Source organism: Mauremys mutica, chromosome 2 (genome assembly GCF_020497125.1).
Source record: "Mauremys mutica isolate MM-2020 ecotype Southern chromosome 2, ASM2049712v1, whole genome shotgun sequence".
Taxonomy (NCBI): domain Eukaryota; kingdom Metazoa; phylum Chordata; order Testudines; family Geoemydidae; genus Mauremys; species Mauremys mutica.
The window spans coordinates 220,803,365-220,823,950 of record NC_059073.1 but is presented as its reverse complement, the minus strand read 5'-3'; the positions used below and the strand labels follow the sequence as shown (position 1 = coordinate 220,823,950).

At 43.0% G+C, this 20,586-nt stretch overlaps 1 protein-coding gene across 9 annotated transcripts in view; it reads left to right on the top strand.

Annotated features, from left to right (window-relative positions):
* Positions 1 to 20,586, top strand: part of RBMS3 (RNA binding motif single stranded interacting protein 3) — a 939,633-nt gene that overhangs the window by 583,069 nt on the left and 335,978 nt on the right. For all 9 annotated transcript variants that reach the window (XM_045008010.1, XM_045008014.1, XM_045008013.1 and 6 more), the window contains one exon: positions 19,659 to 19,750. In XM_045008010.1, coding sequence (XP_044863945.1) covers positions 19,659 to 19,750 — 92 coding nt within the window. The remainder of the gene's footprint in view (positions 1 to 19,658; positions 19,751 to 20,586) is intronic.

Sequence of the window (20,586 nt, the reverse complement as noted above, 5' to 3'; positions counted from 1 at the left end):
CCTCCCCAAGGTGGTGTCGGCCTTCCATCTCAACCAGGAGATCTTCCTCCCGGTCTTCTTCCCGAAGCCGCATGCCTCGCCTCGGGAACAACAGCTGCATACCCTTGACGTCCGCAGAGCACTCGCGTTCTACATTGACCGTACGAAGCCCTTTCGGCGTTCGACCCAGCTGTTTGTGGCAATAGCCGACCGCATGAAAGGCGAGCCAGTTTCCTCGCAGCGGATTTCTTCCTGGGTGACGTCCTGCATCAGAACGTGTTACGAGCTTGCTCGCGTACCCCCGTGCCGACTCACCGCACACTCGACGAGGGCACACGCCTCATCGGCCGCTTTCCTGGCCCATGTCCCCATCCAGGACATCTGTAGAGCGGCCACCTGGTCTTCTGTCCACACCTTCGCCTCCCACTACGCGTTGGTGCAGCAATCTCGAGACGACGCAGCCTTCGGCTCTGCGGTATTACACTCCGCCACGTCTCATTCCGACCCCACCGCCTAAGGTAAGGCTTGGGAATCACCTACAATGGAATGGATAGGAGCAATCACTCGAAGAAGAAAAGACGGTTACTCACCTGTAGTAACTAGTGTTCTTCGAGATGTGTTGCTCCTATCCATTCCAGACCCGCCCTCCTTCCCCACTGTCGGAATAGCCGGCAAGAAGGAACTGAGGAGCGGACGGGCCGGCTGGGGTATATATGCGCCGCCATGGCGGCGCCACTCCAGGGGGCGCCAGCCGGCCCGCCGGAGTTGCTAGGCTAAAAATGTTCCGAACAACCGTGCACGCGCGGCGCGCACACCTACAATGGAATGGATAGGAGCAACACATCTCGAAGAACACCAGTTACTACAGGTGAGTAACCGTCTTTTTCTCCGCAATGACTTTATCATCTTTAAGCGCTCCTTTTGAATTTTGATCATCAAGGGGCCCCACTGGTTGTTTAGCAGGCTTCCTGCTTCTGATGTACTTAAAAAACATTTTGTTATTACCTTTGGAGTTTTTGGCTAGCCGTTCTTCAAACTCCTCTTTGGCTTTTCTTATTACTCTCTTGCACTTAAGTTGGCAGTGTTTGTGCTCCTTTCTATTTGCCTCACTAGGATTTGACTTCCACTTTTTAAAGGAAGTCTTTTTATCTCTCACTGCTTCTTTTACATGGTTGTTAAGCCACGGTGGCTCTTTTTTAGTTCTTTTACTGTTTTTCTTAATTTGGGGTATACATTGAAGTTGGGCCTCTATTATGGTGTCTTTAAAAAGGGCCCACGCAACTTGCAGGGATTTCACTTTAGTCACTGTACCTTTTAACTTTTGTCTAACTAACCCCCTCATTTTTGTATAGTTCCCCCTTTTGAAATTAAAGGCCACAGTGTTGGGCAGTTGAGATGTTCTTCCCATCACAGGGATGTTGAATGCTATTGTATTATGGTCACTATTTCCAAGCGGTCCTGCTATAGTTACCTCTTGGACCAGCTCCTGCGCTCCACTCAGGATTAAATCTAGAGTCGCCTCTCCCCTTGTGGGTTCCCGTACCAGCTGCTCCATGAAGCAGTCATTTAAAGTATCGAGAAATTTTATCTCTGCATTTCGTCCTGAAGTGAAATGTTCCCAGTCAATATGGGGATAATTGAAATCCCCCACTATTATTGGGTTCTTAATTTTGATAGCCTCTCTAATTTCCCTTAGCATTTCATCATCACTATTACTGTCCTGGTCAGGTGGTCGATAATAGATCCCTACTGTTATATTTTTACTAGAGCATGAAATTTCTATCCATAGAGACTCTATGGAACCTGTGGATTCGCTTAAGATTTTTACTTCATTTGAATCTACACTTTCTTTAACATATAGTGCCACTCCTCCCCCTGCACGGCCTGTTCTGTCCTTCCGATATATTTTGTACCCCGGAATGATTGTGTCCCATTGATTGCTCTCAGTCCACCAGGTTTCTGTGATGCCTATTATATCTATATCCTCCTTTATCACAAGACACTCTAGTTCACCCATCTTATTATTTAGACTTCTGGCATTTGTGTACAAGCACTTTAAAAACTTGTCCCTGTTTATTAGCCTACCTTTTTCTGATGTGCCAGATTCTTTTTTATGTGACTGTTTATCATCTGATCCGGCCCTTACATTATACTTCTCATTCCTCTGCTCCTGACTATAACCTGGAGATTCTCTATCATCAGACTCTCCCCTAAGAGAAGTCTGTGTCCGATCCACACGCTCCTCTGCAGCAGTCGGCTTTCCCCCATCTCCTAGTTTAAAAACTGCTCTACAACCTTTTTAATGTTTAGTGCCAGCAGTCTGGTTCCACTTTGGTTTAGGTGGAGCCCATCTCTCCTGTATAGGCTCCTCCCATCCCAGAAGTTTCCCCAGTTCCTAATGAACGTGAACCCCTCCTCTCTACACCATCGTCTCATCCACGCATTGAGACTCTGAAGCTCTGCCTGCCTACCTGGCCCTGCGCGTGGAACTGGGAGCATTTCTGAAAATGCCACCATAGAGGTCCTGGATTTCAGTCTCTTCTCTAGCAGCCTAAATTTGGCTTCCAGGACATCTCTCCTACCCTTCCCTATGTCATTGGTACCTACATGTACCACGACCACCGGCTCCTCCCCAGCACTACACATAAGTCTATCTAGATGCCTCGAGAGATCCGCAACCTTCGCACCAGGCAGGCAAGTCACCATACGGTTCTCCCGGTCATCACAGACCCAGCTATCTACATTTCTAATAATCGAATCTCCCATTACTAACACCTGCCTTTTCCTAGAAACTCGAGTTCCCTCCCCCGGAGAGGCAACCTCAGTGCGAGAGGCAACCCCAGCACCATCTGGAAGGAGGGTCCCAACTACGGGAAGGTTTCCCTCTGCTCCCATTGACTGCTCTACTTCCCTTGGCCCTTCTTCCTCCTCAACAGCACAGGAGCTGTCTAAGCAGAGGTGGGACAATTCTACAGTGTCCCGGAAAGCCTCATCAACATACCTCTCTGCCTCTCTCAGCTCCTCCAGTTCCGCCACCCTGGCCTCCAAAGTCCGTACATGGTCTCTGAGGGCCAGGAGCTCCTTGCACCGACTGCACACATACGCCACCCGCCCACAGGGCAGGTAATCATACATGCGACAGTCAGTGCAATAAACTGGATAGCCCCCACTCTGCTGCTGGGCTTCTGCCTGCATTGTCTCCTAGTTAGTGAAAGGGTGGTTTACAGAAAGTAGTTTTAGAATGTAGTTTGGTATATAGGTTTTAGGATTTTAGGGGGGGGCCACGGGGAAGGGGTTAGGGCTGGCGAGGGGCTCCCACTCCCTTCCCACTCCCCTTCTAAACTCCCTGTTCGCAAAGCTCCCTGGTCGCTTGTGCGCGGCTTTATAAAGCCCTGGCCTGAGTGAATGCCCCGCCCACTGATTAAGGCTCAGCCAATTACCAGAGGCTTCGAGCTTTCAAACCTGCCTCCAACTGCCAGCCAGAGCACACGGTCCCTCAAACAACCAAACAAACAAACAGACTGACAAACACAAGCTCAGCACACAGCAAGTAACCCCCAAACACAAACAAACACACACTACAGACAGTCACTTACCCCACAGATGCTGTATTAGCTCCTCCTTCACCTGGAGAACTCCCTTGCGAAACTCCCTGTTAGCAGCCCCTGTTCGCAAAGCTCCCTGGTCGCTTGTGCGCGGCTTTATAAAGCCCTGGCCTGAGTGAAAATGGATGCCTCTCTTTAATTAAAACCATTTCAGGATTCAAGCATCTTCCCTTCAAAGTAACCTAGATAATGGCATGCTCGTCATTATTTTAAAACTTCCTGAAAGCTGCTCAATAAGCTTTTTTTTTTCTTTTAAAAACATCTTGAAAATGAAAATTAGTTCTAATAAAGCACAGCAATCACAGTGTGATTGCTGTATGCATCTTCCTTTGTTGAATTATCTCTTCCTGATCACTTTTATTTTTACTTGTTTAATGTTATCAAAGCTTGACGACCCAACAATATGGGAAAGAGAAAAAAACGTTTAACTGCAGAGTAGACCAGGAGCAGCAGATGATGTAGGTACCAAACAGCTTTATTCTTTGCACAATGGAATTGGATCCAATCTCATTGTATTGCTGGATGGCCTGACTGCTACAGGATTTTGATTGTTTTTTTTTCAATATTTCAATGTTCCCTGCCATACAGTGAATCCCAAACTTCCACTGACATCCTGTTTTTACCATTTTTGGCTAACTCATATGCACACAACTGATATATTAGTGCAGAATGTGGCTGAAAAATTTTCCTAAACTGCTTCTGTATACTGGTTTTACACGCAGCATCACACAGCTCCGAAGTAAGTGATGGAGAAATCTCAGGAGGTTTAATTCAGATCATACCTAAGCATTATCCAAGCTAAATTAATCTCTTGAGTCTGCTTAAAGAAATATGAAACCTCATAAGAACAAAACTTTCACGTGACAGTGGCAGTGTTACCTGCTGGCTGGAAATACCATGAAAATAGTCTTTCTGGTATTACAGAACTTCAACCTGTGGACATGGCTGGAACCAAGAAGTGAAGAGGTGAATGAAAGTGAAAAAGACTTGTTCAAAAAATTAATCAAACTTGTAACAATCTTTAAAGTCTGAGATTCATTTCAAGTTTTGGGTGAAGGTTTTTGTCCATTCTTATTTTACCTTTTTAAAAATATAAAATACCTTTTAGGTTAAATACCCATCATAAAACGTTGGTTTGTATTACATTCTTAAAGCTGTGATAACCATTCCTGGCTAAAAAGAATTAATCTTCCTATTTGATTTTGACAACTGATCAATGCAACCTAGCAAAAAGAGGAATCAGAGAAGTTAAAGATGGAAAAAACTGTTTAGCTCACCTGGTCCATACCTGCCAATACAGAGTTTATACTATAGTATATTCTTGAGTACTTTATTCAATCTAGTTTTAAGTTACTTAAGCAATGGGATTTTCACCATTCACTTTGGAAGATTCACTGTTAGCAGAATATCAGAAAATATTTCCGAAATTTGTCTTTTGTTCAGTTTTATCTAATCATTTCTACGCTCATGTGATGTCTCTAAATAGTTCCTGTACTTTGCCTTTGTATACATAGTTCACATACCTGTGTATGGTTACCATTAGTCTATACGTATTTAAACCAAGATCCTATGAAGACTTAAGCATGTGCTTAACTTTTCTCACTCTGAGTTGTCCCATTGAAGTTTTATAGGATTGGGGCCTTAGTTATTTTACTCTTGCCTCATAAATAAATATTATATAGGTGTGTCCCGGAGTGTGGCTTCTCTCCTGCTTTCTTCCCCGCAGAAACTGTAAGGACTCTAGTGGTTGTGCCTTCACCATAGCCCTTTATGTTAAGTTCCTTCTAGCATTTCCACAACAATCCCCATGCAACAGTCTATTTACAGCACCAACAGCATTTTTCAGCCCTCTCCCCAGGACCTGAGGGGAACAGCGGCCTGCTTCCCTTGATGTCTCTGTGCAACTGGGATCACCAGCCCTAGCCCCCTTTCTTATGCCGTTGGAACTTCCTTCTTGCCTTCTTATGGGCTGATGGGCTAATTGGCTTCTTATCCCATCCAGCCAGCGAGTCTGATCGTCTAATTACCTCTGTCAGCTTTCTTCCGGGGGAACTAACTAACATCTGAGTGATCAGAGTGAAGGCTCACCTGTTCACCCTTTGCACTGTCACAGTTACCCTGCATAGACTTTGAGGAGTAGCCTAGTGCCATATAACCTCCTTGATCCATATATACTGTGATTGGGTTTTGCTCCTACGTATTTGACTAAAAGCTCATTTCAGCTATAATGTCCACTATCACTCCTGCTCTCTTTCTTAGGATTATTTATTTTCTAATGTCTGTTTTCATGAAACATCTATTTTTGGGTGATTATTTTTCAAATTTAGTCTTATGAAACTTTTTGGATGAATCTCATTTTCTTACTTTCTTTTCTATATACCTAAATTCTACGGGTCTATTTGTATTGTTACTTTACACTTGCTGGATTTTCAAAACCTTCCAGTTTAGCAACATTTTAAAATATGAGGAAAGACATTGAGAAGTTCTATGCCTATTTTGTGCATGCAGTAATCACAACTGTATGCATTAATTAGGTAAAGCAAATGTTCAGTTGTAAAACTAACTAGCCATCTGCATTCATATATACCCAACTTAATTCACAGTAACTGAATGCACAAATTAGGCACTCAATTGTAGGAATATTTTTGCACACACATTTGTAAAAATCTGGCTCCTAGTTGCTTACGGTTTAATTTTTCTCTAGTTCTGTTGGTATAAAAGAGTTGAAGATTTAAAAAAGGGCTGAACCGTAATCAAAGTGACAGGTATGTTCCATATTTCCATATCAAGCTAAAGCAAACAAAAATTTCAGCTGCACGTTGCATACTATCAATGTAGATGTATCTCTTGGGAGCTATCTTTAATGAAAAGACTATGTTTACTCTTGATTTTCTTTGCTGCATTTAAGATTCTCCCTTTGCAGTTATTTCTTCTGACTATATATCAGCTTCTTTAATTAGAATGTGGTGATTCACCACTTTGTAGTAACCAGGAACTTTTTTAAAAGGCAAAGATTTTTAATAATTTAAAGTACCAGTATTTTACAATTGCTGTCTTTGTGGTATCCATGGTATTTTTGTGGCTCTGGTTTTGTGTGAACAGTGCAAAAACTCTGCTTTAAGTAATTTTGTGTTCAAGGGCAAATCAACCTCTTTGCTTGCTAACTCTAATTTTCCAAGGGTTATAAGACTTTAATTTGATTCTTTAACCAGTGTGCATAAAACAGTCACTGAAATTTGCATAGTAAATGATTGGATAATCACTTTTTCTGCAGCCTACCTGCTTGTTGAAATGAACATTACCTTTTAAGTCACACTCTAGCTAAATGCAAGGCAAAAGCAAATTTAACAACTAAACAGATGGATTCAGTCCTCATGGAACAGAAATGGTTACATGTAAATTGGAAAGGGGAAGTGGCTTACTGTGGATGTTATCGTTTTGCCTGTCTATGCATAGAAGATTTTGTGTGTGTGTGTGTGTGTGTATATATATAAAGTATGTGTCTGTGTGTATATATGTTTGTGGGTGTGCATGTAGCATACCAAGGCATATAAACATAAACACTAAAGCTGTGCAAATCATTGTTTGGTTTACGGATTGAACTGAACCCCCCCCCTCTCCCCCCCACCCGAATAAAACATTTTGATTGACCTGAAATTAAATATTTTTGGTTTTCTTGGAGAAACAAAAAACTCCCAGGAAAATCATTCCAGGTCTAGTCCAGGCATTTTTAACAGTTTTTAAATTAAAAGCTACACAAATGTGGAGATGCCTTTCACAAAACCAGCATAAGAGGACATAGTGGTGCAGTCCCTCTTCTATAGTCCTGTGGTTAGAATACTCCCTTACCTGGGCTGTGGGAGACCCAGGTTCACAAGTCACCACTCTGCCTGACTTGGAGCAGGGATTTTAACGTAGGTCTCTCACGTTGCAGGTGAGTGCCCCAACCATTGGACTACAGAGTAATTTGGGTTGAGTATCTCTCGGTCTCTCTCGCTGAAGCTGTTCCACTGTATATAAATAATTAATTGGTCATTGGGACAGAGAGAGAGTGTGAGAATGAGAGGACTCACATTGGAGGTGGGGGACACCTGGGTTCCAATCTCTGCTTCAGAGGCTAGTGGAGCCATTTCACAAGGAAAGATTGAAAGAGACCCACCCAGATTACCTAAAAGTCCGGTGTTTGGGGCACTCACCTGCAATGTGGGAGACCTATGTTAAAATCCAGAGTGGAGACTTGTGAACCTGAGTCTCCGACATCTCAAGTGAGTGCTCTAACCATGGGGCTCTGCGTACAAGGAGGGAGACACTGGCACCAACTCCACTTTCACCTCCTCCTGGTTTTGTGAATGGCATCTAAGTCACCTTGTGAATCTAACCCACCACACAGATTTGGGGGGGGATGAAACTATTTGGGGGATTCATGTAAAATTCACAAATACTTTTGGTTGACCCAAAACCTGCATTTTTGTTGACTAAACTATTTGAATTTTTGTACAGCTCTAATACATGTGTCATGGTGATATCCAGGTGATAAGTTACAGATCCATGTGTAAGATATATTTTAGTACATGGCTTCACTTTTTTGTGCAACTTTGACTTCTCCCCTTCCCCATGCTTGTGTCCCCATTCATTATGTCACATACCCCTCTACTGGGAGAGCTTTTCACTTTCCAAACCTTCAAGCAACTTCAAAAAGTCATTTAAGGAAAAAAATCAACCTGTCAGATATCTAGCCTTTTTCCCCCCAAATATAGAAACTTCGTCTCAAAATTACACCTACTGAAGGCCCAAGATGAGCAATGTATTCAGTCTTATGTCAATTCTAGGTTTAAAGTATGATATTTCACAATTCTAGAGGGCCAGAAAGAGAATTTTGGAGTTTTATACCATCGAAAATCCAAGATTTTATGCTTTCTAATGGGAACTAGCACTTAGACTCAAGATAGCAAACCGGAAAAGCATGGCAGTTTTATATCTAGTTAGATGTATAGGGGGATTTTCATAGTTGCACATAATAGAATTTGTGTTTACCTTTTCATAGAATCATAGAAGATTAGGGTTGGAAGAAACTTCAGGAGGTCATCTAGTCCAACCCCCCTGCCGCTCAAAGCAGAACCAACACCAACTAAATCATCCCAGCCAGGGCTTTGTCAAGCTGGGCCTTAAAAACCTCTAAGGATGGAGATTTCATCCTAGGTAACCCATTCCAGTGCTTCACCACCCTCCTAGTGAAATAGTGTTTCCTAATATCCAGCTTAGACCTCCCCTACTGCAACTTGAGACCATTGCTTCCTGTTCTCTCAGCTGCCACCACTGAGAACAGCAGAGCTCCATCCTCTTTGGAACCCCCCTTCAGGTAGTTGAAAGCTGCTATCAAATTTCCCCCCACTCTTCTGTTTTGCAAGCCCAGTTTCCTCAGCCTCTCCTCATAAGTCATGTGCCCTGGCCCCGATCGTTTTTGTTGCCCTCTGCTGGACTCTCTCCAACTTGCCCACCTCCTTTCTGTAGTGACGGGCCCAAAACTGGATGCAGTACTCCAGATGTGGCCTCACCAATGCCGAATAGAGGGGAATAATCACTTCCAGTGCTCCTACTAATGCAGCCCAATATGCCATTAGCCTTCTTGGCAACAAGGGCACACTGCTGACTCATATCCAGCTTCTGATCCACTGTAATCCCCAGGTCCTTTTCTGCAGAACTGCTGCTTAGCTCGTCAGTCCCCAGCCTGTAGCGGTGCAGGGGATTCTTCCGTCCTAAGTGCAGGACTCTGTACTTGTCCTTCATAGAATATCAGGGTTGGAAGGGACCTCAGAAGGTCATTTAGTCCAACCCCCGCTCAAAGCAAGACCAATCCACAACTAAATCATCTCAGCCAGGGCTTTGTCATAACATAAGAACATAAGAAAGGCCGTACCGGGTCAGACCAAAGGTCCATCTAGCCCAGTATCTGTCTACCGACAGTGGCCAATGCCAGGTGCCCCTGAGGGAGTGAACCTAACAGGCAATGATCAAGTGATCTCTCTCCTGCCATCCATCTCCATCCTCTGACGAACAGAGGCTAGGGACACCATTCTTACCCATCCTGGCTAATAGCCATTTATGGACTTAGCCACCATGAATTTATCCAGTCCCCTTTTAAACATTGTTATAGTCCTAGCCTTCACAACCTCCTCAGGTAAGGAGTTCCACAAGTTGACTGTGCGCTGCGTGAAGAAGAACTTCCTTTTATTTGTTTTAAACCTGCTGCCTATTAATTTCATTTGGTGACCCCTAGTTCTTGTATTATGGGAATAAGTAAATAACTTTTCCTTATCCACTTTCTCAACATCACTCATGATTTTATATACCTCTATCATGTCCCCCCTTAGTCTTCTCTTTTCCAAACTGAAGAGTCCTAGCCTCTTTAATCTTTCCTCATATGGGACCCTCTCTAAACCCCTAATCATTTTAGTTGCTCTTTTCTGAACCTTTTCTAGTGCTAGAATATCTTTTTTGAGGTGAGGAGACCACATCTGTACACAGTATTCGAGATGTGGGCGTACCATGGATTTATATAAGGGCAATAATATATTCTCGGTCTTATTCTGTATCCCCTTTTTAATGATTCCTAACATCCTGTTTGCTTTTTTGACTGCCTCTGCACACTGCGTGGACATCTTCAGAGAACTATCCACGATAACTCCAAGATCTTTTTCCTGACTTGTTGTAGCTAAATTAGCCCCCATCATGTTGTATGTATAGTTGGGGTTAGTTTTTTCCAATGTGCATTACTTTACATTTATCCACATTAAATTTCATTTGCCATTCTGTTGCCCAATCACTTAGTTTTGTGAGATCTTTTTGAAGTTCTTCACAATCTGCTTTGGTCTTAACTATCTTGAGTAGTTTAGTATCATCTGCAAACTTTGCCACCTCACTGTTTACCCCTTTCTCCAGATCATTTATGAATAAATTGAATAGGATTGGTCCTAGGACTGACCCTTGGGGAACACCACTAGTTACCCCTCTCCATTCTGAGAATTTACCATTAATTCCTACCCTTTGTTCCCTGTCCTTTAACCAGTTCTCAATCCATGAAAGGACCTTTCCTTTTATCCCATGACAGCTTAATTTACGTAAGAGCCTTTGGTGAGGGACCTTGTCAAAGGCTTTCTGGAAATCTAAGTACACTATGTCCACCGGATCCCCCTTGTCCACATGTTTGTTGACCCCTTCAAAGAACTCTAATAGATTAGTAAGACACGATTTCCCTTTTCAGAAACCATGTTGACCATGTTTTCTATGTGTCTGACAATTTTATTCTTTACTATTGTTTCAACTAATTTGGCCGGTACCGACGTTAGACTTACCGGTCTGTAATTGCCGGGATCACCCCTAGAGCCCTTTTTAAATATTGGCGTTACATTAGCTAACTTCCAGTCATTGGGTACCGAAGCCGATTTAAAGGACAGGTTACAAACCTTAGTTAATAGTTCCGCAACTTCACATTTGAGTTCTTTCAGAACTCTTGGGTGAATGCCATCTGGTCCCGGTGACTTGTTAATGTTGAGTTTATCAATTAATTCCAAAACCTCCTCTAGTGACACTTCAATCTGTGACAGTTCCTCAGATTTGTCACCTACAAAAGCCAGCTCAGGTTTGGGAATCTCCCTAACATCCTCAGCCGTGAAGACTGAAGCAAAGAATCCATTTAGTTTCTCCGCAATGACTTTATCATCTTTAAGCGCTCCTTTTGAATTTTGATCATCAAGGGGCCCCACTGGTTGTTTAGCAGGCTTCCTGCTTCTGATGTACTTAAAAAACATTTTGTCAAGCCTGACCTTAAAAACCTCTAAAGAAGGAGATTCCACACCTCCCTAGTTAACCGATTCCAGTGCTTCACCACCCTCCTAGTGAAAAAGTTTTTCCTAATATCCAATCTACACCTCCCCCACTGCAACTTGAGACCATTACTTGTTGAACCTCATCAGATTTCTTATGGCCCAATCCTCCAATTTGTCTAGGTCACTATCCCTATCCCTACCCTCCAGTGTATCTACCTCTCCCCCCAGCTTAGTGTCATCTGCGAACTTGCTGAGGGTGCAATCTATCCCATCATCCAGATCATTAATGAAGATGTTGAACAACTGGCCCCAGGACCAACCCTGGGGCACTCCGCTTGATACCGGCTGCTAACTAGACATCGAGCCGTTGATCACTACCCGTTGATCACTAGAGCCCAACAATCTAGCCAGCTTTCTATCCACCTTACAGTCCATTCATCCAATCCATACTTTTTAAACTTGCTGGCAAGAATACTGTGGGAGACCGTATCAAAAGTTTTGCTAAAGTCAAGGTTTATCATGTCCACTGCTATCCCCATATCCACAGATCCATCATAGAAGGCAATCAGGTTGGCCAGGCATGACTTGCCCTTGGTGAATCCATGTTGACTGTTCCTGATCACCTTCCTCTTCTCCAAGTGCTTTAAAATGGTTTCCTAGAGGACCTGCTCCATGATTTTTCCAGGGACTGAGGTGAGGCTAACTGGTAATTCCCCGGGTTCTCCTTCTTCCCTTTTTAAAATATGGGCACTATATTTGCCGTTTTCCAATCATCCGGGACCTCCCCCGATCGCCATGAATTTTCAAAGATAATGGCCAATCACATCAATCAAGCTGAAATCACATCAGCCAATTCCCTTGGCACCCTTGGATGCATTAGATCGGGACCCATGGAGTTGTGTATGTCCAGCTTTTCTAAATAGTCCTTAACCTGTTCTTTCACCACTGAGGGCTGCTCACCTCTTCCCCATAATGTGTTGTCCAGGACAGCAGTGTGGGAGTTGACCTTGTCTGTGAAGACTAAGGCAAAAAAAGCATTGAGTACTTCAGCTTTTTCCACATCATCTGTCACTATGTTGCCTCCCCCATTCATTAAGAGTCCCACACTTTCCATGACCTTTTTCTTGTTGCTAACATACCTGTATAAACCCTTATTGGTACTTTTCACATCCCTTGCTAGCTGCAACTCCAGTTGTGTTTTGGCCTTCCTGATTACATCCCTGCATACTCAAGCAATATTTTTATACTCCTCCCTAGTCATCTGACCAAGTTTCCACTTCTTCTAAGCTTCCTTTTTGTGTTTAAGCTCACCGAAGATTTCACTGTTAAGCCAAGCATGTCGCCTGCCATATTTGCTATCCTTTCTTTAAAAACAAAAAACATCCAGGAAATTACACATTGAAACAACCATGTTAAAAGAACATTATTAAGGGTGCAAAACCAAGCACTTAAAAGTTAGAAAATCTAGAATTACAATTACATTTTTATTTTACCTTTATTCTGCCCTCTTTGTATATTCATTACCATACAGTTTTAAAGTAAATAATACTTTTATAGCTCCCCCGCCTCGTTCAGTGCAGAGGACGTATGGACCAGGGGACAGAACAACAATTATGTGGTCAACTATAAAACTGTCATTGCCAAATCTTGCAGCCTAAATCACATTTTTTTCCATTCAGGGGTTTTGTGGGAGTTTTGGCATTGACTTCAGTGAGGCCAGGATTTCAGCCATGAATGTAAAGGGTGGAAAGTCAGGAAATTAAAGAGTTAAGTTTTTCATAGTAACCTTAGTACACACATTTTGCACATCTATTTTTATGGAGCACATGGAACAATAAATATTAGTATTCGGGCACACATTTTTAATTTACATTACACAGGTGCAATGTGAATGAATTAGCATTATTTTGAGAACCTTTGCTTGGTCATTTCCTTAGTTTTTAAGCTTTCAGTTTGTGACTTTAATGTTACGTTGATGTACGGTTTTGTATTTTTGTTTTGTTTGTTTACTCCCCTTTTGATTTTATTGATGATTTTTGAAAAAAAAAATCAAAGAAAAAGTCCAGACCTATTAGGCTTGAAGAGCTTATAACTTTCCTGGAAAACAGGTTCCTTTCTGCAGAAACACAGAGTTAGATTGTAGCTAGCCCTTGTGCAACTATGTAAGGGGGAGGGAGTAAGGAGTCACCTCCCCTTTGCCTGACCTACATAAGAGCTGTCCTGAATTGTAGCCTGTTTTGTTCCTGAGAGCATCTCACTGAAAAAGGTAGTGGGCGGAGCCAGTGCTACATCCCCATGTATGCAGCAGCCAGCAGACATGAGCATTCGAATTGGGAAGAGTAAACTGCACGTTTTAAAGGTCTGTGGTGCATTATTCTTACACTCCCTGAGCATTTGGGGAGCTCTGGGAGATGTAGAAATTCTATCTCCCTGAAGTAGAAATCTTCCTGATGCCCCCTCTGCAGCAGCACAGCTCTGTATCTGTTTCTTTGCAAAAAACAACACTTGTCCTGTGGCCTATTTGTGTATTGGGTCCATTCAACTCCCCCGCCCACCCGCCAACAGCAGGATTTTGGCTAAATACTATAGTTTAGCCCAGGGATTTCAAACAGAATCTGAGTCTGCAGTGCAACCTGCCCATGAAGAAATGCTGAAAAAATACTACATAGACCTTTGCTGTGATACACATTTGGGAAATGACCTTATAGAGTGCTGACCATTCTCTACTCCCATTGGGCCCTTAGAACTACAATTAGTAACATAGCTCCCAGAATTAGCAAAAATACTACGTAACACACCAAACGGAGATTTTTAAATGCAAGCAGATCTACTCTCATACCAGTGTATGTGCAAAAATCCCAAGAGACTTGATGGGAACTGTATTTGTGCACCAATGGGAGAATACTTGTATTTGGTTCCCACTTGTGAGTTAATTGTGGGTAGTGTCTTGAAATGTTTAGTGTTTTGTCTAGCTACCTGATTTGTGGGGACAATCCATAGTTTGACATAGAAGAGAATATAATATACACCTCTACCCCGATATAACGTGGTCCTTGGGAGACAAAAAGTCTCACCGCGTTATAGGTGAGACCGTGTTATATCAAACTTGCTTTTGCCCCCCCATGTTCCTTGTTCCCTGACTGCCCCCTCCAGAGACCTCTGTCCATAATCACCCCCAGGACCCCTGACAGGCACTCACTGGCAGCAGTGAAAGCAGAGCAGCTCGGCCCCAGCCCGCTCCACTCTGCCACCTCCCAGCTGCTGCGCTCCGCTTCCCGCCATCAGTGAGTGCGGGCAGGTTGGGGAAAGGATGCCCCTCCCCCCCGACTCATCTGTGCCGGGAAGTGGAGCAACGTGGCCCCAGCCTGCTCCGCTTTCCTTGCCCCAGCCCCAGCCGTGTCGCTGCGAGGCAGCTGGGGAAAGGTCCTGCAGTCACCTGCCCGGTGGGAAGTGGAGCGCCATGGCTGGGAGCTGGCAGAATGGAGCTGGCTGGCACTGGGCTGCTCTGCTTCCTGCCGCTGGTGAGTGCGGGGAGGTTGGGGAAAGGACGCCCTCTGCACTCACTGGTGGCAGGAAGCGGAGTGACATGGCCCCAGCCTGCCCCACGCTGCCACCTCCCCGCCGCAGCGCTCTGCTTCCCACCGCAGGTGAATGCAGGGAGGTTGTGGAAAAGATGCTCCCCCATACTCACCTGTGGCAGGAAGCGGAGTGCTGTGGCTGGGAGCTGGTGGAGTGGAGCAGGCTGGGGCCGGGCTGCTCCGCTTTCACTGCTGCTGGTGAGTGCAGGGGAGATCCCTTCCCCTAAGTCCCCTCCCCCAAGCAACACGGCAGGCGCTGGGGCGAGGGAAGCAGAGCGGGCTGCTCCTGGCCCTCCACTAATCCCCTGGGCCACTTTGGGACTGCAGGGCCCCCAAAAGTGCCCTCCCACCACTCCTGCCCCCCAGACCCTGGGGGGGGGAGCCCCTGACCGCCCCCAAGACCCTCTGCCCCTTATCGAACCCCTCAGCCCCGGCCTGGCCCAGCACTCTTAACATGCTGTTCAGAGCAGCATGTCAGAGCTTTACCGCCCTGTATGCGCACCCACCTTATATTGGGTTGCGTTATATCGGGGTAGTGGTGTACCTGCAGTGTTTTAAAAGCACAGTGTATTTGTAGGCACAAAATGTAGCCCATTTCCTAAAACCAGAACCTAAATATTAATGGGGCAGTATTTGAAGAGGTTGTTATTTAGAAATGGTTTTGGAAAAAGCAATTGAAAATCCCCAGGCATCCCATCTGTGTTTAAAGCAACAATAATAACAAAACTTTAAATTAGCATAGGAGATTTAAGGCATTTCAGGAAAACATTGATTAAATCTGCCAATGAAATGAATGTGTTTGGTGAGTGACCTAATTAGTGTATATTTGGTTCTTTTTCACTGCACTGCTTACCACTAATTGCTGTTCTGCTGGTCTTCTTCTGACAAGTAAGAAAAACAAGGATGAGGGATTTGTTGAGGAAACAGTGACATTCAGTTTTAATTCATTTGAACCTGCTGCCAAGCTTAATTATGGAATTGAGAAACTGAGACCAGGAGGCCCCCAGCTGTTTAGGTTATAGGAGACATAGATGTTTAGTGCCTGCCTGTGTGTTCAGGTAGCACTTACTGAAGCAACCCATAAACTTATGCTTGCTGATGCTTAGCTGTTTTGTCCCCCCATAGGTACAGGCTCACCGTTTGTATTCCTTAAACTTAATTATTTAGCTTTGATGGCATCAAGCCAAAGAAAATTACAGTCATTTTATTTCTCAGAGGAAAGGATTGGCAATGATTATGGATAGTCTCGTCTTGTTGTTTGTGATTGCATTTACATGCTAGTAGTATATGTCATTCTATAAAACCAGGCACCCACCAATTTAGTTCTAGTGTTGGAGGGCCAAAATCACCCTGGTGTAACTACACTGAAGTCAAAGGACTTAACAGGGATGAATTTGATCCTTAGCCTTTAATGAAACTTTTTAGTAGGTAGTTTGTTTATTTTTTAATTAGAGTATAATAAAAACAAAAAGGAATGAGATTTTTAAAAAAACAGTGAAAATAGATTTGTTGTGTTTGTTGCGTTATTATTGTTGCTTCATTTTTATATGACAGTAGTAGCTAGGAGTCCTAATTAATCATCAGAGCCCCATTTTACTAGGTGCTTAATAGCATAGGAAATAAATAGAGAGCTGACTGTCCAAGTTTATGGCTAGGAGCAAAAAGGTAGGGAATGGAATGTGGGGGTAAAAGAGGAAGGGTATTTCTATAAAATATATACAGTCACTTTACTTTGTGAGTGTATGACACTAGAAAATGAAACTGTGATTACATTTATAAACAAAAGTGAAATAGACCAGCATAGTCACTGAGGCCTGGTCTACACCTAAAATTCACACCCTGAGAGATGTAGTTAGGCCAACCTAAGCCCCAGTGTAGACACCAGTAGGGTCAGTGTCCATCGATATAGCTACTGCCTTTTGAGGGAGTGGATTTACTACAGTGATGGAAAAAACCCTTCTGTCACTGTATCAAATGTCTACACTGTGGCATAGCTGCAGCACCATAGCTGTGCTGCTGTAGTGCTTGTAATGTAGACATACCCACATTTTAACAGCCAACATAAGTGGTGAGAAGGATATTAACATGTATGCCATTATGCTGCATAGCATTGCAAACTCTGGTAAGGATGCTTGAATGCTGAAGCAGCCTGGGAACATGGCTTGTAGGTGATTGCTCTTTGGATTGCTTTTAGCCTTGCAGTTTTACCCTGATGTTCTGTGTGGGGTGGAGGGACGTTGAGAGGTGAAGATAAGAGTAGTACTTGGAATGTGAATTAACTGGAGGGATGGAACAATAACTACTTCACAATTAAACTAACATCATTAATGAAAGTATATATAATGAACAACTGGCTCTGGCCAAAGGCATACAGTTTTTGCCTTATTGACTTTAATGGGAGGATATGGTTCTATGACTACACTTGGGTATTTTGTGACCATTAGAATAAGCGTATAGAGGCTATTCATACAATTAAACCTTGTGGACTGACTTACATCTTTATTGATTGATTGACTACATTACATATACCTGCTATCTATAGCGTGTTCTCTCAAAACATCCCAAACCTAGAGATGCTAATGTAAATTTACTGATAGAACTAAATCGGATGCACACTCTTTTCTGTATAACATTGTGTAGAAAGTCTTATTAAAAATCACTTACCTTGCACATATGAATCCTGCAGTATAAACCTGCGGTACTTTAAATCTCCAATTCTTCCATTCCCAGTTTCTACAGTGTCAACATCTAAAAGATAGTTTTAGCATTTCTCCCCTGCACAAAGACATGAACATGTTGAGATAGAGGGGAAGATGCAATCTTCTATCAATAACAAGTACTCCACCTCCTAAGAATAGGTTGGTTCCCATACTCATTCCAGGCCATCCCAATACCCGATCTGTCTAAGCTTTCATGGTGGTATCTGGCTTCCTGGTGGGCTTCAGGGTCTGTTGGCAGCTTTAGAGTCAAGTCAGGGTGACTTGTATTGTGAGACTGTGAAGTTACGTCTGCTCTTGTCTCCTCCCAGGAACCATTCTCCATTTCTTCTCCTTGGCTCTGAGTTTGTGCACTTGTATCACCCCGCAAACAAAGGCTCTGTGGAAATCCAAGGAAGAACCATGTGTCTTCATGGCTTTCTTAGTGAGTTAGAAATGTAAACTTCACAGCTACTCTGCAGAGCATTTTTGAGAGCATTGTGAAGTGCACTGCTGTGTGTAACAAGTTCATTGCTGCATAACATGCTGAGTGAGAGGGAAGAGGAGGAACCAGAGGGGAGAAAATTAAATAGTTAATTAAAAACAAAAACCAAAGTGATAATTGAATTCTGTTGCACTTTTTCATGGCAATGTTGTGGAGCATACTGTCACAATGCACCGTTGTTCCAAAGGCTTCCCTAGAGGTGTACGAATGTTTTAAATAATAATAATAATGAAAAAAAAGTAAAAAGATTAGGAGAAAACAGAACAGAGAGATTCAGGAATGGAGGACGTTATTAAAGCAATGCCTCAAAATCCTTCTTTAGTTTCTTAGTGGTGTGGTTTTTTTGTTTGTTTTTTTTGTAGTAACTATCTTGGCTGTTTTTGTTTCATTTTTTTAAAGCTTAAAACTTGTCAAATAAGATTTTAGCGTGAGAGAAACTTTGGGTGACAGGTTCTTTTTACATTGGACTAACCATTGCCTAGAGTGGGGCGTGCACATCAAAAGTGTCTTCAGGCTTTGGGTGGTGAGGTGTCCACATACTGTTTTGGCGGCGTGGGGTGGAGAACATTAATAGGGGAAAGGCCGGGGTGCTCACACATTAACAGGGGAAAGGCTGACAAAAGAAATAAAAAAGCCTGATACAGCAGGAAATCCACATATTTGTGGCTGCCTACTGTATTGTACTTATTGACCTAGTAAATGGAGATGCTGGCAGAGGAGCCGTTCTGCTATAAACATGCTAGTGCTAATATTATTAAAGCTTACAGGCAATTTGGTTTCAGCCCTGCAGTCTGCAGGGAGGTTAGCTGTGGTTGCAAACTCTCTCCAAGAAGCATATACCTGTGTTGTAACCTCTTAGCAAGATATGGGCTGGAATATTTTCAAAGGACTCTAAGGGAGTTAAGAGCCCTGGGGCAGATTTTTAAAAGTATTGGGAGCTTTTGTAAATCTCCCTAGGTACCTATATGCACCTATAGGCACTTCAATATCTGAATGTAGAAGTCTGTAATTCAATAGGAGCTGGATGCTTAATGCTCTTATGTTTCTTTGAAAATCCCAGCCCTGGTCACCAAAGAAGAAAGGATTGCCAGGGGCTGTGGAGGGGAGTAGAGGGGGAGCGAGGGAAGGGTAATAATAGGAAGTGTATTGTACAAACCAGCTGACTAATTTGATAAACCAAGCTATTGAAAATAACTGGGCTGTAAAGCAGCCATTTTAAAAGTGAAAGATTATCTCCCCATGTCTAGCCTTGCTGGGTGCTCAGAGAGAGCTCCCTGAAACAGTCCTTGATAGAGAACTAGCCATTTCTTTAAGTACCATTGATTTAAGGAAAGTGAAGATGAAAGGAATACAGACGTGGCGGCTGCTGAGTGTCAGGAGAGGAATCGGTTAGAAGAATCTGAGAAGAGTTTGACAAAAAATGGGAGGTTGTTTATAGATATTAACAAAGACTTCTGTATTTTTTTTAGGCTATGGTTTTGTAGATTTTGACAGTCCAGCAGCGGCACAGAAAGCGGTAGCATCTCTTAAAGCAAATGGCGTTCAGGCCCAGATGGCAAAGGTAAGAGCAAGTTTTTTGTTTCTGCTTTCTTTCCCTGTGTTGTGATGGTGTTATTCAGTCTGTGTAGTGAAGGGGTCGGCAACCTTTCAGAAGTGGTGTGCTGAGTCTTCATTTATTCACTCTAATTTAAGGTTTTGCGTGCCAGTAATACATTTAACCTTTTTAGAAAGTCTCTTTCTATAAGTCTATTATATATAACTAAACTATTGTTGTATGTAAATAAGTTTTTTAAAACATTTAAGAAGCTTCATTTAAAATTAAATTAAAATGCAGAGCCCCTGGACAGGTGGCCAGGACCCGGGCAGTGTGAGTGCCACTGAAAATCAGCTCACATGCCATAGGTTGCCTACCCCTGTGTAGTGCAAATGCCAAGGGTTGGTTTGGTTTACTTCAATGCTTATTTGTCTGTTGGCTCATCAGTGTTCTTGAGAACTCTGTTCTGTATGGAAGTTATTTTGTGATGTTCTATATAGCCTGTTGCATTCCCTTAAGAACTTTATAAGCAAACAGAGTTTGAGTTCTATAGCAATCAGGAAGATGCCTTAATCTGTGGTGCACTGGGTAATTGCCTATTAATGTGCCTTGGATTACTCTTCATTTAATAGCCTAGTGGGTCTGTTTGGAGGAGTTAAATGACTGAATTTAATGTAAGTTTGTTGCATCTGTATTTCTTTAAAGAAGTCTGGCAACCTGGTTCAATTCCATTGACATAATTTAATAATGATTGTATCTGGAGGTCACTGGATTATGTTTTTCAGAGGTTTTGTGAGAGTCACATTTGAAATCTCCCAGCAATTTGCTTGCTTTAAGACCCAATTAGATGGGAACATGCAGTT